This window comes from Fonsecaea nubica (assembly GCF_001646965.1).
Source record: "Fonsecaea nubica strain CBS 269.64 chromosome Unknown Scaff37, whole genome shotgun sequence".
NCBI lineage: Eukaryota > Fungi > Ascomycota > Eurotiomycetes > Chaetothyriales > Herpotrichiellaceae > Fonsecaea > Fonsecaea nubica.
The window spans coordinates 266,995-282,769 of record NW_019173710.1 but is presented as its reverse complement, the minus strand read 5'-3'; the positions used below and the strand labels follow the sequence as shown (position 1 = coordinate 282,769).

The 15,775-nt window shown below is 53.8% G+C and overlaps 5 protein-coding genes across 5 annotated transcripts; 3 read left to right on the top strand and 2 right to left on the bottom strand.

Moving 5' to 3' along the window:
- Positions 1-273: 273 nt before the first annotated feature.
- Positions 274-5,649, top strand: AYO20_06119 (hypothetical protein; the record flags this gene model as incomplete). The annotated part of the gene is made up of 2 exons (XM_022644410.1): positions 274-1,012; positions 1,076-5,649. 2 exons carry the CDS (start codon positions 274-276, stop codon positions 5,647-5,649), a joined length of 5,313 nt encoding a protein of 1,770 aa, XP_022499714.1.
- A 1,358-nt stretch (positions 5,650-7,007) lies between these two features.
- On the bottom strand, positions 7,008-8,544 carry AYO20_06118 (hypothetical protein; the record flags this gene model as incomplete). Its single annotated transcript, XM_022644409.1, has 2 exons — positions 7,008-8,355; positions 8,405-8,544. 2 exons carry the CDS (start codon positions 8,542-8,544, stop codon positions 7,008-7,010), a joined length of 1,488 nt encoding a protein of 495 aa, XP_022499713.1.
- A 565-nt stretch (positions 8,545-9,109) lies between these two features.
- Positions 9,110-10,259, top strand: AYO20_06117 (hypothetical protein; the record flags this gene model as incomplete). The annotated part of the gene is made up of 3 exons (XM_022644408.1): positions 9,110-9,488; positions 9,543-9,657; positions 9,710-10,259. The coding sequence occupies 3 exons, from the start codon at positions 9,110-9,112 to the stop codon at positions 10,257-10,259; spliced, it is 1,044 nt and encodes a 347-aa protein (XP_022499712.1).
- A 1,244-nt stretch (positions 10,260-11,503) lies between these two features.
- On the top strand, positions 11,504-12,799 carry AYO20_06116 (hypothetical protein; the record flags this gene model as incomplete). The annotated part of the gene is made up of 2 exons (XM_022644407.1): positions 11,504-12,004; positions 12,056-12,799. The coding sequence occupies 2 exons, from the start codon at positions 11,504-11,506 to the stop codon at positions 12,797-12,799; spliced, it is 1,245 nt and encodes a 414-aa protein (XP_022499711.1).
- A 366-nt stretch (positions 12,800-13,165) lies between these two features.
- On the bottom strand, positions 13,166-14,657 carry AYO20_06115 (hypothetical protein; the record flags this gene model as incomplete). Its single annotated transcript, XM_022644406.1, has 2 exons — positions 13,166-14,498; positions 14,587-14,657. 2 exons carry the CDS (start codon positions 14,655-14,657, stop codon positions 13,166-13,168), a joined length of 1,404 nt encoding a protein of 467 aa, XP_022499710.1.
- Between the last annotated feature and the right edge of the window lie 1,118 nt (positions 14,658-15,775).

The following is a 15,775-nucleotide window of genomic DNA, read 5'->3' as shown; positions in this document are numbered from 1 at the left end:
ACCCCCTCAACCCTCGACTTTTGCTGACCTATTTTTTGTTTGTTTTCGGTCGCTGGGCAAGCTCGCTACCAATATCGATCCCTCTGTAAAGTCTACCGCGAGAAATTATTACCCCATTCTGTTTGGTGCCGAGACGTCCCTCAGCTGCTTAGGTGCGCGGGAGTTGTCGTCGTTGCAGCCCTACCAAAGGCCCAACTCCTCCCCCGGTCGCCATGCGATAAAGTAGGGCTTACCGCACCTGGTCTTCCACCGCTCGCCGCCTCTCAACTCGTCATGTCGACAGTTGAGAGCCCTCCAATCGCGACAGCACCTCCAGGGCCCCAGTCCACAGAGCACTCAAACGCAGCAGCACATGCACAGAGTGATGCACCGTCGAGCGCACTCGGGAGAGGTAGTCGAAGTGTAGAAGTGTCGCCTGGACCCGAGACTGCACCCGCACCCACGCCCACACCAGCCCTTGACACGCCCCAATCTCAGCCTATGACTGCGACCGCGTCCACTTCCTCGCTACAACCCACCCCCGAAAATGGCGACAATTCTACCTCCGGCCCTTATGGCACTCGCTCGAGAAATCGGACAGGAGGGAGTCGCCCAAACTACGCCGAGGACAGGGAATTGGATCTCGAAATAGAGGCATTGTCCAAACCGAGTCGTTCGAGTAAGCGATCTTCCGCCGCAGCGAGCGAACAACAACAGCCTTCGAGTACGAATTTTGCCTCCGTCAACAATACTCAGCCCGAAAAGCCCGCAGAAATCACTCCTGCGGCCAATGCATCCACACCCACGGCCGCTGCGGCTCCTGCGCCTTCGAAGAAAAGAAAACATCCCGGAAGTAGCCATACTGTGGCCGCAACCTCAACCATGGGAACCAATTCGCGCGCGAGACCCGTCGCCTCGGTCCCCTTCAAGGGCTATGTCGAAACAAACATGATGAGTTTCAAACGTTGTGGTTATAGGTTGAATGCAAAAAACCAACTGGTCGCCGACGATGGCACCGCCGTTCAAGCCAACGGTACTTCTGCTTCCCTAAATTCAAGTATCTCTTTTATCTTCTGTACTAATTCTTGACATCTAGACCATGTCTACCTCATCTGCGAGCCTCCGGGAGAACCCTACTACCTTGCCCGAATCATGGAATTCCTCCACGCGAAGAACGACCCCGAAGGTCCCATCGATGCCATCCGAGTCAATTGGTACTACCGCCCGAAAGACATTCTGCGACGAGTCCAAGATACGCGGGTTGTCTTTGCGTCGATGCACTCTGACACCTGTCCCCTCACCTCGATGCGCGGAAAGTGCAACATACGCCATCTCTCGGAAATATCGAACATGGATGAATATCGTGGCCAGCAAGATTCGTTTTGGTTTGACAAACTGTATGATCGATACATGCACCGGTATTACGAGGTAATTCCAACCAGCAAGGTTGTCAACGTTCCTCAGCATGTCAAGACTGTTCTGGACCAACGCTGGAAATTTGTCTTGGTGGAAATTGGCCGCGGGCGTGAGCTCACCAGTGAGAGCAAAAAATGTACAAAATGTGAACAGTTTGCCAGTAACCACGACTCGGTAGACTGTGCAGTTTGCAAGCGGACATACCACATGCAGTGCGTCCGGCCACCACTCCTGAAAAAGCCTGCTCGAGGCTTTGCCTGGGCCTGTGCCCATTGCAGCCGGGCACAGGAAATCAAGATGGATCACCGGAACACCCCCGCGGGCTCAGAAGCCGGCCATGGGGATGACGACGATCCCATGGATGAGGACGAAGATGATAATCAACCCAAGAGTCGGGGCACCCGTGAGAGCAGCGTTGCACCCGAGCCTCATCCAGCGCCCACTAAGGAACAGATCGCCCAGGCCAATTTGTGGCCGTGGCGCTACCTGGGTGTTCATTCACGCGTGGAGGATGCACTGGACTATGACGACCGGATATATCCTCGAGCAAGTTCCAGGCTGGGTCCCCGCCACCAAGCCAACGTCAACGTGTGGCATGGGCGCCCAGTCGAATTGGTGAAGCCTGCGGAGATCAAACGGAAATACCTAAAACACGCCCACCACATCAAGGGCGGTAAAGGGTCCAAGGATACCGGTACCGATACCGATAGAGATCAGAAACTGAAACGCCCTAAGTGGGTGATTGACGAACCGATCGGCTATATCCCTCGAGGCCAAGATGAGCCGGTCGAAATCAAGGGCAAAAAGGAACACACAGCTCAACTGCTTTTCAAGATGCCAGAACCAGGAGAGTTGTCAGAAAGAGGCGGTGATGACGCCACAGAACCAATGGATGCAGAACATTTGGTGGATGACTACATGGCGAAGGTCAAACCAATTGCAGCCAAGTACAACCTGCTCGATTCATCTGTTGACTTTCTCACCAAAGCAATCGAGAAGCTCCAAGAGAATAACTACAATGTCGAGAAAGCGTTAAAGGCCATGGCGGAACTCAGCGTGAGGGGTGACTTGAAACAACCCGAGCTCTCCCGTGATGAAATCAAGCGGTTTGAAGAAGGTGTGGCTAAATATGGAAGTGAGCTTCATGCCGTTACTCGTCATGTTGGGAATGTCAAGGAATCTCGGATTGTACGCTTCTACTATATGTGGAAGAAGACCGACAGGGGCCGACAGATCTGGGGCAATTTCGAGGGGCGTCGTTCGAAGAAGGAATCTAAACGAGCGGACAAAGAGGGCAACGTGCCCAAACTCCTGGACGATGTTGCCGATGACCAGGATGATTCTGCCTTCGATGATGAGAAGGCAGTGCAAAAGAAACGAGGCTTTGTGTGCAAATTTTGTGGGACTCACCATTCGCGACAATGGCGGCGTGCCCCGGGGACCCCCCCTGGCACATTGGTACCCAAGGACCCCTCTGCGAAAAACAACAAAGACAAGAGTGGATGGCTCACTCTGGCGCTATGTGGCCGATGTGCCTATCTTTGGCGCAAATATGCCGTCCAGTATGAGGACATTGAGGAAATCTCAAAGAAGATCGCATCTTCAGGGAGCCGCGCAGCTAAACGGAAGGTGGACGAAGAACTCTTGCGTCTTATACTTGAAGCGCATCAAATGTCGGGCGATCCCATTCCACCACGGGCTGTGGATGAGGTCAATAAGGCTGGCCTGGAAGTGCCGCAGAACATCATACAACCAGAGGAACCTCCTAAGAAGAAGGGCAAGCTCGACAAGGATGCCACACAATCCACTCCCGATGTTATCCCAGAGAAGAAGAAGGCGCCCGAAAAGCCACCCGAACCCGCCGCGATCGAGCCGGATCCCCCAAGGGTCAAAGTTCACCCCTGTGCCATATGTCGGATTATCGACGCTCCTGGCCTCGAATTACTCAAGTGTCGTGATTGTAGGCTTCATGTACATGGCGCATGCTATGGGGTCGGGAAAAAGACAAACACCAAACCATGGTTCTGCGACATGTGCAGAAATGACCACAACTTGCAAGTCTCAACAACCTACGAATGCGTTCTCTGTCCTGTAAAGTACACAGCCCAGGAGCTGATGGAGCCTTTGAGATCGACCCATAAGAAGAAGAGCGATCGGGAACGTGAAAAGGAACGTATCGAACGAGAGATCATACAAGAAGCCAGCCGCAGGTGGCGGATGGAACAAGAAGCAGCAGGGCGTCCTGTCAACCCTCGTGAAGCTCTCAAGAGGACGGCTTGGAACAATTGGATTCACATTACTTGCGCCCTCTGGACTAAAGAGATCAAATTTGGCAACTCGGAGCTGCTTGATGATGCAGAAGGTGTGGGTTTCATTCCTCCCGATCGATTTGAGCCGGCTTGCAAGCTATGCAAAGTACCTGGCATGCCTACGGTGAAATGTCACATGCCCAGTTGCAATGCCTACTTCCACGTTGGCTGTGCACATCAAGCAGAATACATTTTTGGCTTCGACGTGCAACCGGTCAAGAGCAGCAGACGCGACACGGCCAATATCATGAAATTGGGGTCGGAAACTGGTATTGTTACTGCGGCGATCTGGTGCCCGTCTCATGTTCCTACCACTTGGGTGCACACCATGCTCGAACCGACAGATGCGGGGTTGACGGCCATGCAGTTGTTCGCCCGTACCTATAAGCAGGTGGACAATTCTGTTACCGGAACCGTCCGACGCGCTGCGCAATTTGCCACTAATTTTGCGAGCTCTGCGCCCGCGGTCCAGCCTCCTCAGCGGCGGGAAAGTATTGTCAACGGGACACCGAACGGCATCATCACTCATACCGAGAGAAATGGGGGTACAAGCCTTCGAGGATCGCCCGCACCCGCTGGCGCCACAGAGTCCCAGGTAGACTCAGACGCAGCACCAGCTGAAGTACCGGCAAATGAAAGCTCAAGGACACGAAGCAGCGGTCAGAGGAAATGCTGTTCTTGTTTGGTTGATGTCAGCCCTAGATGGTGGCCACTTCAACAAGAACGATCGCAAGCCCCTAACGGCACACCAATGGACTTCACGACAGACCAAGCTCACGTGAATGGTGCCCGAGATGCTGTTGTCACCAACGGCGCCATCAAAGCTGAACCGACTGATGGCGCGACTTCCGCAGCAATCGCTGGCGGCAAGGACCGCACCATATATCAGTGTCACAAGTGCCATGTCCTCAAGCGAACTCCCCCTTCGTCGCCGTCGCAAGTGAAGCTTCGTGAAAAGCCTGTCCCGCTAGATCCAACGCCACCAGAGCCGTTCAAACGTCAGTCACCGTTCCCTCCTGCTCCTCCGAGCATCTATGGATTGAACAGACCGCCGATCGAAGGAGCACCGCATTCTCATCCTCACCCCCTTCCAGGTCCAGCATCCCATTATCCGCCTTGGCAGAGCGCTCCTCCCCCCCAATGGTCCTCGCCGGGAGTACGAGTAGCCCGTCACCCTTCTCCTCCAGCTCCGCCACTTTATGGTCAACCTTTGTACCGGCCGCCTCCCCCTCCACCGCCTCCAGCTCCGCCGCCACCTACAGGCCCCGAATACAGTCAATCGCCCTACGGCCGACCAGCGCACCCCTCGCCATATACTAGCGTACCACCTCCCCCACCATCTGTGCCAGGTCTGGTGCCTCAGCATTCCCCCCCTCCTGCGCCTGCTTATGGTCATCACCCCCCACCGCCGCCTCCTCGTCATTCTCATCATGCCCATCACACCATTCCACCTCCTACGGCTCCATCACAAGTGTCACGTCCTCCATCACCCCCACGATTCAGCTCCGACCGACCTCCTATTCCTCCACCCCACCTTGGACTAGGACCTTCGAGTCTATTGTCGCGGGGATACCCTGAGCCAAGCCGTCAATCAACTCTCGATTCGCCTGTGAATGGATACGCGGCTCCTCATTCGACCGCTCCGAGAATGTTTGCCCAAGGTCCCCCACCTCCCGTGCCGCCTCCAGTCATGAGACAGTCCCCGTCAGCACAATCCCTGGCGCAAATTGCCCAGGCGGCCGGGGATCAGTCAGTGGGAAGACCACACTCTAGACAGGCGAGTGTGGAGATGACCAACACACCGCGGTTTGGACCTAGACCGGTCACCGGGAGCCCTCAACAGAGACCACTTACCCCGTCTGCACCGCCTGCTTTCACCAGAGATGATAGGAGAGATAATCTGGGAGCGAGTGCGAGTCCAAGTGTGAAGAATCTGCTTTCATAGGAGGAAGAAGATAGCCAGGAAAAGAAGAAAAAGAAGAGTGTCAGGAATAAAAAAGATGGTTGGTGGAGCGTTTTGATGAATCCAAAGAACGATTGACGGCCAAGTGTGTGCGATATTGGTTTATTTGCGCGAAGCTCTCTGGACTGCTAGCAGGTTAACCATGGGTGCGTTAGGTGAGCAGCGAGGGAAAACTGTGTTTCTTTCTTGTTTCTTGTCCAGAAAGTGGGTTTTCAAAATTGCATTGTATTATATACATACTCCCTGGCCCTGGCTGAGAAGCACGCCAGGTTTTTTTTTCCCCCTCGGAGGAGCTGCATAGCTCAGCTCTGCGTGGAGAGAAAAAAGTCTCGGATACCTATTGCGTTGCGTGGCAGCACAAGCACAAACAGAAAAGCAGAAGCAGGAGCAAATGCTAGCGTTTATTGTCCATGTCCAAACCACATTCATACAACTCAAACACAGCGCCAACACACGCTCCATCATGCATCATGCATGGTGTTTAGCGCCATACTCTCGCTGGAACTTTTGTCCGTGTTTGTTTGCTGTTCATTTAGTGCTTGATGGTGATGACTATGACTATGTATGCTATGGGAGACGAAAGACAAAAGGATGAACAACGAGGAGAGGATGAATAAAGCAAGAATGGTGTGGTGTGGTGTGGAGGGTAGAAAACCCCCGCAGAAGATAGATAGGAAGATGGAACAAATTCTACGCGAGAAAATGAGACTTTTGGCCTTTTTTCTTTTTGAGAGGGTCAAATCTTGATTGATTGATTGATTGAGTTGATACACCCAGTGGGAGTGTCTGGGTTGGATTCTCTGTTCTGATCCTCGTGGTCCGTTCCACTATGTGCGGCTCAGTCGAGACGCGATTGAGGTCGGAATATCTAGATATCTAGCTAAGTATCTCCAGGCCGAGCGAAATAATTCGGGCGACTTGGCTGCCATGTCACTGGCCAGGGTGTTAGGTCACAGGTACAGGACTCGTAGCTTGTAGCACTGTGATATCCACGCAGAATCGGGGCATGGGAGTCAACGGGATCGTGCGATATAGCCTGATATCAAATCCGCGCAGCGCCTTGCTGTCGCCGCAGAAAAGCAATGCAGTGCTGAGACATTGCTCTGGAGAACGCACATGCAGAGCGCGGCGTAAATATCGCATGTACTTTTCTGGTGACCCTGCACATGGCTGGCTTCTCCAATGCCGAAAATCAGGTAGCTTGATGCCTCCTTTGGGCATGAGGGTGACTCACACGACACTCTGGGGGTACAGGCACTGTTCAGTCCCTGGTCAACCTAGAAACCGATGTCACCACTGCCCGGGCGAGAGACCAATTGCGATGAATATCATCGCGGTCATTATTCCTCATCTTCCTCGTCATCGTCGTCAATGACTCTCCGCTTCTTGCGAACTGCAGGATTTCCCACAGCCTGTCTGCTCTCTCCAATCTCACCATCCTCTTCACCCTCAGCGTCTTCGTCATCGTCTCGCGATGTCCGTTTGGGCGTCCGGTCTCGATCCCTGGCACCGCCACGAGTGCGATTTTCGATCACCGTCTCACGTCCCTCAATCTCCAAGTCATCCACATCCGGATCCTCGTCGGCTTCAGCTTCCTCGTCGGCTTCATCCTCATAAATCTCAGGTTCCTCGTCGCTTGCAGCAAGGAAATCATCTTCACGATCATATTCGTCTTCCCTGCCTCTCCGGCGGAATGTTTCCTCGTCTTCATCGTCCGAGTAGATGTCCCCGCGACGATTCGGCCTGCGTCGCTTGGTTGTCGCCTTCTTTCCTCTTGCAGTAGGCATGCCGTCATCGTCTTCCAGTCCGGCAATCGAGAGACCTGTACCGCCCATTGAACGACCAAGTCCAGATTTCCCCAACACCCGGTCCCTACGCATGAACTGCCGGTCTTGAGCAGCCTCTCTGCGACGGTCCGCCCTAGCCCGCTCCTTTTCGAACATTTCGGCAGCCTTCTTTGCAAGTTCTGGGTCTTCTTTGACAGACTTGAAGGTGGTAGGAGATTCGTGCATTTGCGTCGTGGCAGCAATCGTTTGTCGCAGTTTCATTTCCGCCTCGTCTGCCTGGTCGCCTGCAGGCTGGATCTTCATAGACGCGTCGAAAGGAGCGACGATTTGGAGATCTATTCCTGCCGCGGCGTGAGGTGCGGCCAAAAAGTGGTTTGTTTCTTTTGTAGGATCGTAATCCTGGTGTTGCGATCCAGAAAGCTTCTTAGGCCAACCTTGTCGCATGGCGGTAGTGGAGATACGGTAATGGTCTTGGGGTTTAGAGGCGATTTGCATAGTGAAGCTGCCGTCCGACCAGCGAACTATGCGTGTGTTTGATTGTATGAGTTCAGGATTTTTGGGATCGCGGCGCCAGAAAATGGAGGTGTTGGCCGTAGAGAATGGCGAGAATTTGACGGTAGAGTCTACCGTAGGATCACGGCCATCATGGGGCCTGGTAGGCGGTTCGTAGCTCGAGGGATCAAAGTTTCTGTGCTTGATACCTAGGAAATTCGGGATGTTCAGGAGGTACAATTCGTCCCCCTCAGGCGGTTTCACTCGCGCAATGTCCACATCCAAAAGTTTGAGTTGTTTTTCTTCACCATAGTCTCCCTCTTCGTCTTCGACGGTCGCGGCGAGTCGATCATTCCGGCCTTCATCATCACCGGAGTCGAGCTCTGAGTCGTCAAGTTTCCTATGGAGGCTGCTTACACGTTAGTGAGAGTTTCAAGAGGCCAATATGAGGACCATACTCATTCTGCTGCTCCGGTTCGTCGTCGTCGTCTCCAAATAAATCTCCGTCGCCGTCGGATGCGGGATTGCTGATGTGGTCTTGAACACTATCTTCCTCAAGAGTACTGCCACGAGGAGCAGACTCAACCTCAGCAGACATTTCGGCTGCTGGCTGCGCGCTCTACACTTTCAAGCGCAGACACATAGAGGATGAGCTAAAACCAGATCCGAATCGTTCTTTGGAAACTCATAAAGTCCTTTGCGAAGATAGCAGCACAGGATGTGATCGTCATTCAATGTCACAGTGTCAAAGACGAAGAAATGAAGTTTTTGGATTGTGAATGGTCTTGTTCAAGACAATTGCAAGACGACAGTTCGAGATCGGGAGAGTCCACAAAGGGCTAGCGTCAAACTCACGTGCCCCTCCCTCGGCTGAGTTGCGTTATGGGGAATTATTTGTTTCAATGAGAGGCTCCTTCTCGCTGTCGACGAGTCAGTTTGGTTACTCCTTTTCACCACTTCACCACGTCGATGACAAGCGATTGCGTTGTGAACAATTCAGAGTATTGTCCGACCCTTTACGGGTCTATTTCAACGTTATGGCGACCTTCTTTCAGAGTGTGTAAGTTTACCCCGCGTCTTCATGCTACCATGAATTTCATTTCACTTTCACCGCCGACACGAAGTGTCTCCATCTTGTCCTTGCGACCTCCTTCGCGCTCAAGATGGGTAAATTCAGATGGAAAATCTGTTTAAGAGGCCTCAAGCGGCCTATCAGTCCTACAAAGCATGCCGCAGTTGCTGACCCGTCTCCCAGTCGTCAAGGTTTCACTCGAGGCAACACCAAATCCAACCAAAATCTAAAGGCGCAGTACAACAATGGCCAATCCCAATCTCCGATCGCACAGCAAGCACCTCCCCTTCCTGCTCTGACCAATTCGCCATCTATCTCCTCCACCTTTAGTGAACAGAGTGGTTATATCGAGCAAGAGCCCAAGAAATTCCTGAATGAGAAATATGCCAAGTGCTCTGTCAAGGGGAACTTCCTCACGCTCGCTGCACAGCCGAAGAATGTCGAACTTGGAGAATGGCTGGCCCATCAATGTGGGTGAAAATTCAATCCTACAATCTTGATGAACAGAGGCTCATTTCTTCCAGTGGTCGAGATGAACCGACTCCTCACTGGGATGATCCAGGTCATTCAGGAGGTTGACACGAACACGGGAGTCCCACTTTGCAATGAACAACAATGTCCTACAATGTCTGCTGGGCGGTATGTTTGAACCCCGTCAAGCAGCAAACGTTCATTGATTGACTCTTCCCAGTCTCACTTACACCTGGCTCGAAAATGGTCGGCCAGCCAAGATCCCTGCGCCCCAGTACATTGTCCGAGTTCAGCGCTGGATTGTTGGAAAAATCCATGACGAGAAAACCTTCCCTACCGCGCCTCCACCGACCGTGGACCAGACCTCGTACATGTCCGGTGACACTGGGACGATTACACCCTCGGGCACGACGCCAATTGCTGCGCCGCCTACCAATCTCAACCAATCCTTGACCTCTCTTCCTGGCAACCAAGACGAATGGATTGGCAAGTCATCAGGCTTCCCTCCACACTTCCACTCCGACGTCAAGGCTATCATCAAACAAATGTTCCGCTGCTATGCGCACCTCTATCACTGTCACTTCACCGATCCCTTCTGGCACATTGGGCGTCATGCGGAATTGAACAGCTGCTTCGTCCACTTCTGCACGGTCGCAATGTACTACGACCTGATCAGCAAGAAAGACATGGAGCCATTGCAGGGACTTATTGATATCTTTGTGGCGCAGGGCGTCATTCCCAAGGAAGCCGTGCAGCAGCATGTTTCCTGAGGGATTTGTGGAAACGATTGATCACTTTTGTAGCAATGAGATGCCGATGCGGCATTGTCCACGGCGCGTTATGAATGAACAGTTGATGCATTTAGCGATCTGGCGTCCGGCGAACGCAGACGAATATGGCAGTGAAGTTGCCGATGCAGAGTGCATATGAGCTTTGAATGAATGGCATTTCCTTCCCAGGGCAAGGCCCCTGGCTTGACACGACAAAACTTTCTCTGAGTTTCATTTGTTGCTGATCTATCCCTTGCTACGCGTTGCTAACTTGATATTGGCAGGCACTGCAACAGCAATGCCGAATAGGTCAAGGATTGAATGGACAAAGTCAACTGACGGATGAAATGTGCTCGGCGCCCTGGCGTACATTGGGGACAATGAAGAATGCAATGTAGTGACGGTCGTGTCACTGAGAGCTTCTTCAGGTTCCTTCTCATACTCGTTACCTGCTGAGGCTGGCAAGGCTGGCAAATACTCCCTCAACTGATGTTATGCATCGGTTGCGTTCTCGTAGCCCACCCTCGGGGTTCGGTTCCTCGGCTGACAATGGCAGACATGAGCCTGACGGTGAGGGCTCTCACGAGGATGCTTCCGACTTGGGTGTCTAGAAAGGGCAACCTCGTCCCAATGAAGAGAGGTTCAGAGCGCACGCCCCACACGATGCTGCGCCCACGTCAGTTGTTGTATCGTCTACGCTATTTTCTCTACGCTAAGGAGGTCCAACTTGCGCGTTCCACGCTCCATGATCCTCCACTCTTGTTCGCTTTGACTTCACAACGCAGCACCATGACTGCTGGAGTCAGAAGGCCTTTTGTCATGGAGGGCACCCTCCCAACTGAGACCGAAAATATCGTATAAAGGACACGTGACAACGACATTACAAGGCAGACACCAAATGGCAACACCTGACGTGGTTTACCAAAAGGTGTTCAGCTCATGCAGCCTGGTATGTAACTACCAATGGCGTTGGCGAGACTCAGCCTCACCAAGCTTCGTGTTCAAGAACTCACTTGGTTTTCCACGAATCTGCTCGAGCCCAATCTTGGCTAGGACGAGGCCAAGCCAGCGACGACCTCTTGGCTATACCACCACGTCGCCGCCCCAACTTGGCATGTAGTCCGTGGCTTGGGACTTCTCGATGCCTGGTGAGGGTGAGGGACATATATATGGATGGACGGATGGGAGGATGAATGGCAGAAGATCCAACGCAGCATCTTGCTGAAGCCTGTTCACCCACCATCATGAGTCCCATAGCGACCAGCCTGACACTTTTCGCGACCTTTTTGCTGGTCCATTGCTCGCCCACTCCGTTGCGCAGGAGCGAGGCTGAGGCTTTGGTTTCTCGCAGCTTCCCAGTCGCCCCTCACACCCTGCCATTGAAGACTGTACAACGAGGCTCTCATAGCTCCAAGCTTCGGCGCCAATCAGAAATCCTCATAGATCCAGGGTATGAGAGCCACTTCTTGATTGAGGTCTCTTTGGGTGGTCAGTCTGTCGGTCTCCTCGTCGATACCGGGAGCTCCGACACCTGGGCCGTCACGACTGGCTTTGACTGCGACCCGGAGTTTGACTGTGCCTTTGGCGATGCCATCACAGTGAACAAGGCCTTTGAACTCTATACAGACGCTGAATTCCTCATCAACTATGTCGACGGCTCCTACGCGAGTGGCCCATTGGCCAATACGAGCGTGGACATTGCCGGCATCACTGTGGAAGAGCAAACCATTGGCCTCGCCACCAAGGTAAGACCCCTGCATTGTCCAGATAGCGACCGCAGCTGAAACAATAGCCAGGTTGGTATCGTCGGGGACGGCGCAATGACTGGCCTCATCGGCCTGGCGTACCCATGTCTCACTTCGGCGGTCGAGGGGGGACAACCAGTGATATACTCGTCGATCATCAACACCATCTTCTACGAAGAGCTGACCGAGCCGCTCTTCTCCATGGCCATCTCTCGCGACGCCTCTGAGACTGGATACGGCGGCTTTCTGACCATCGGGGGCATTCCCGACACCGAGGATCCGCGGATCAACGCCGTGGGAGACTTTGGCTCCGCCCCGGTCGAGGTCAACCCCGAGATCCCATCCTGTGGCGATTACTTCACCCACTACACGATCGTGCCCGACGGGGTAGCCTGGGCCGACGGCGCGGGAAAGTTCGCCGACGAGGACGCCACGCCTGCGTACTACGTGGTCGACTCGGGGGCGACGCTGTCGCGGTTCCCGCCCGCCATTGCAAAGGCCGTCAACGCCCTCTTCGACCCGCCCGCCACCCTCAACTCGCAGGGCCTCTACGTCGTGTCCTGTGACGCCACCCTGCCCCAGCTGTCCCTGTTCGTCGGTGGCGTCGAGCTCCCCATCAACCCGCTCGACCTGGTCTGGTTCTCCGGCACAACCTGCGTCTCGGGCGTGCAGAGCATTCGGGGAGACACCGTCGTCGGCGTCATCGGCGACAGCCTCATGCGCAGCATGCTCGTCGTCTTTGACTGGGGCGAGAGGATGGTCCATTTCGCCAGTCGGCCCGTGTATGATTCGTAGAAATTGTTTAGGGGTTAGTAGTTCCGCCTTTGCTGGTGATGACGCCCCGTGCTCTGCCGGAGTTTGTTCCGGGTAACGGGGTGGCTTTTGTTTGTTTTGTTGATGTACTACTTGCACCATATGGTTGACGTATCAGAGCTTAATAACATGAGAACGAGGGATGTGTCGTTGCAAAGCAAGAAACAGGCCCATTTGTGTCTAGCATCGGCAATTGTAATGAATGATGGGTAATGTCTATCACACGCACTGCAAAATAGGTCGCAAATGATTAATGTATGTAAACTGAACATCATTTATGGCTGCTTTGTTTGAACAGCTTCTATATTGCTCCAGCCTTTTTCTCTATCTACCTCAGATTAACAACTCCTAAGTGTCTCCCTTCCTGATGATATACTTGCCGAAACACTCCTCGCTGGTCAACATGTCCAGTTCGCTTTCCATGACGCTGACAATGACCTCTGCCGCTCCGTCTGGCAACTTGGGCATGACGCAATTGACGCCCGGCTCGCCGGGGTATCTGTACCTGGCGGGCGCACCACCGAACGCGGCGCCCCAGTCCTGTTGATAGAGCGCCGAGCTCGTCCAGTCCGTGCCCATGGCCACGCCGGTCGACGAGTAACTGCCCAGAAAGGCCCAGTCGATCCATTTCCTGTTCGTCTCGGCCATGACGCTGCGCGCGAGCGTGGGGTTGACAGCCGTGATGGCGCGACGGACCGCGCTGGCAGCTTCCTGCAGGCCCGAGCACGGGGCGAGGAGCGTGTCCAGATCGAGAGAGGCAGAGAGTTGGTAGACCACGTTGCCGATATACGATTGCGGGATATTCAGGTGGCGGCGGCCGTCTGACGGCATGAACAGGTTGGTCTTTGTGGACCCGGGCAGGTCCCGTGCTTCGGCACACCGTTGACGGCGTATCAGGATGAGACTCCGCCATATCAAGGCGGATATTGCATCGTGTGTGGAAATGGGGGGTGCGCCCGGCCGTGTTGCGTCTGTTTTGAGCTGTGCTACACGAGTGGCCGGGATATGAAATAGCACAGACACCTCCGGTGCCGTGGCCTGGAAAGGGTGGCTTGGGGGTAGTTGTGGCGCGTTGGTCATATATCCCGGGTGATCCTCTATCCTGAACGGGATGTCACTGGACATACCACGCATGATGCTGCGATCCAGCCCCATCTGCGTGGACGCGGCAGCCTGTGCGAGCACGTCGTCCACAGCGCGCTCTTGGGCGAGCTTTGTGGCCTCACTGAGTACGCGCATAAGCTCGTCGTTCCCGACCCCGTCACCCACGCAATGTGACATGGCCCACGTGAGAATGGTGCCTCCTTCGATCGTGCTGAATTGGATCTTGCAGGCGGCGAAAGGGCAGTCATTTCCAAGGTACTGAGGCACAGGCACAAGCAGGTCATAGGGGAGGTGGGTGACTGAGAAATCGGAGTTTTCAAGCTCTTCGAAAGAAGGCAATTCCGCCCGTAGGTCTTTTACCACCAGTTCAATGCCACGGTCAGGGCGGATGGTGCGCCAGTTCGGATCGGAGTTGGTGGTATTGACCTCTGCAGGCTGTAGAGGGGTGACCACGCCACCCAAAATGGCACATCGCAAGCCCAGAGCTTGTAAGCCTACCTTGAGAGCAGCCAGCTGAGCATCCCGTTGAGCAAGGGAGGCACAGCGAAATATTAAAAGGCGGCGGCTGTAGTGAACCCTGGTCTGTCATCAGCTTTTAACAAAGTGGCTAGCAGAATTACGCTCAGCAAAGACGGTTACTCTTGGTGGGTACCGGTGGGACCTACAGATGGAGAGCATCAATAGCGGCGAGATCGACATGAAATGGCGGGACTGGGATTATGATATTGTCTGACATGACGGCAAATATCAGGTGAGTTGTAGAGGAGAGGTTCGAATTACATTTGTAGCTACAGCATGAAAGACAGTGGCAGAGAGGCAGCATCGAGAAAACCCAGTGAGGTCTGACGAGGCTGAACTAAACCCTAAATGGCTGCCTGCCGCGAGGCTGAGTCACGTTCTGCTCAACCAATTTGTTTCTTCGTTGAGCCATCAACATGGAATGGTCCTGACACCTCACATTCATCAACGCGGCACACGCGACAGCTGTATGGAGTCAGATGTCGCGGCTCGCTATATTCTCACATGTCAACGACGAATATGATCAAGCGCGTTCGTTGGTCATGATCATTTACAAGGCAACCAGTTTCTGGCAGCAATGCCTTATTTCGGTATCGAGCAGCTTTCCAGTCATGCACCATCTCAATTGGTTCGAATGCTTGTATTCAACAAGCACCCCAAGGTGACGATCCCAGTTTTAGGCGAGCCGACAGAAGCGAGGACGCGGGATGATGGCTACCCTAAGACGGGTGCGCTGAGCCAAACAGAGCCAGAGAACGCAGATCCCTCGAGCGTCCCTTGGATGTTCCAGCGGCTCAGGACAAATCACTTCTCATTAGGCTCTCCGAGCTATGAAAAGACCCCTGGGTTCTGGTGACTTTGCTGTTACACCGCCATGACTGTAAAGTTCAATAGGGCTACACTCAGATCCCCCGGAACCACGGGCGAATCGCTATCGAGGTCGTTTACAAGTCTGAATGGCAAAGCTGCCCTCCATGTTTACCGTTTCCCAGATACTAACCTCCTCGGAAACCCAATCCAATGCTTCTGAAATCGCTAAGGCCTCCCACATGGTGATGTGCGTCATCCGCCTCAGCCCTGTCGAGTTTATAAGAGGACGACTGTCACCGGCATTGTCGTAGCAGCGAAGAGAATCCCTGGGGACAACAATGTGAATCTTCCTCACCTTTCAGCAAGCAAGTGCCTGCTATGGCCCCAAGACAGAAGCATCGATGCGTGGACATTGAGCGAGATCTAACCATCACGCACAATCCCCCGGTGCACACTGCGTCCTTGTCACCTTGCTCACCACATACTGATCCAGTTCCATCAGGTCCGTTGGACGACGACAACAAA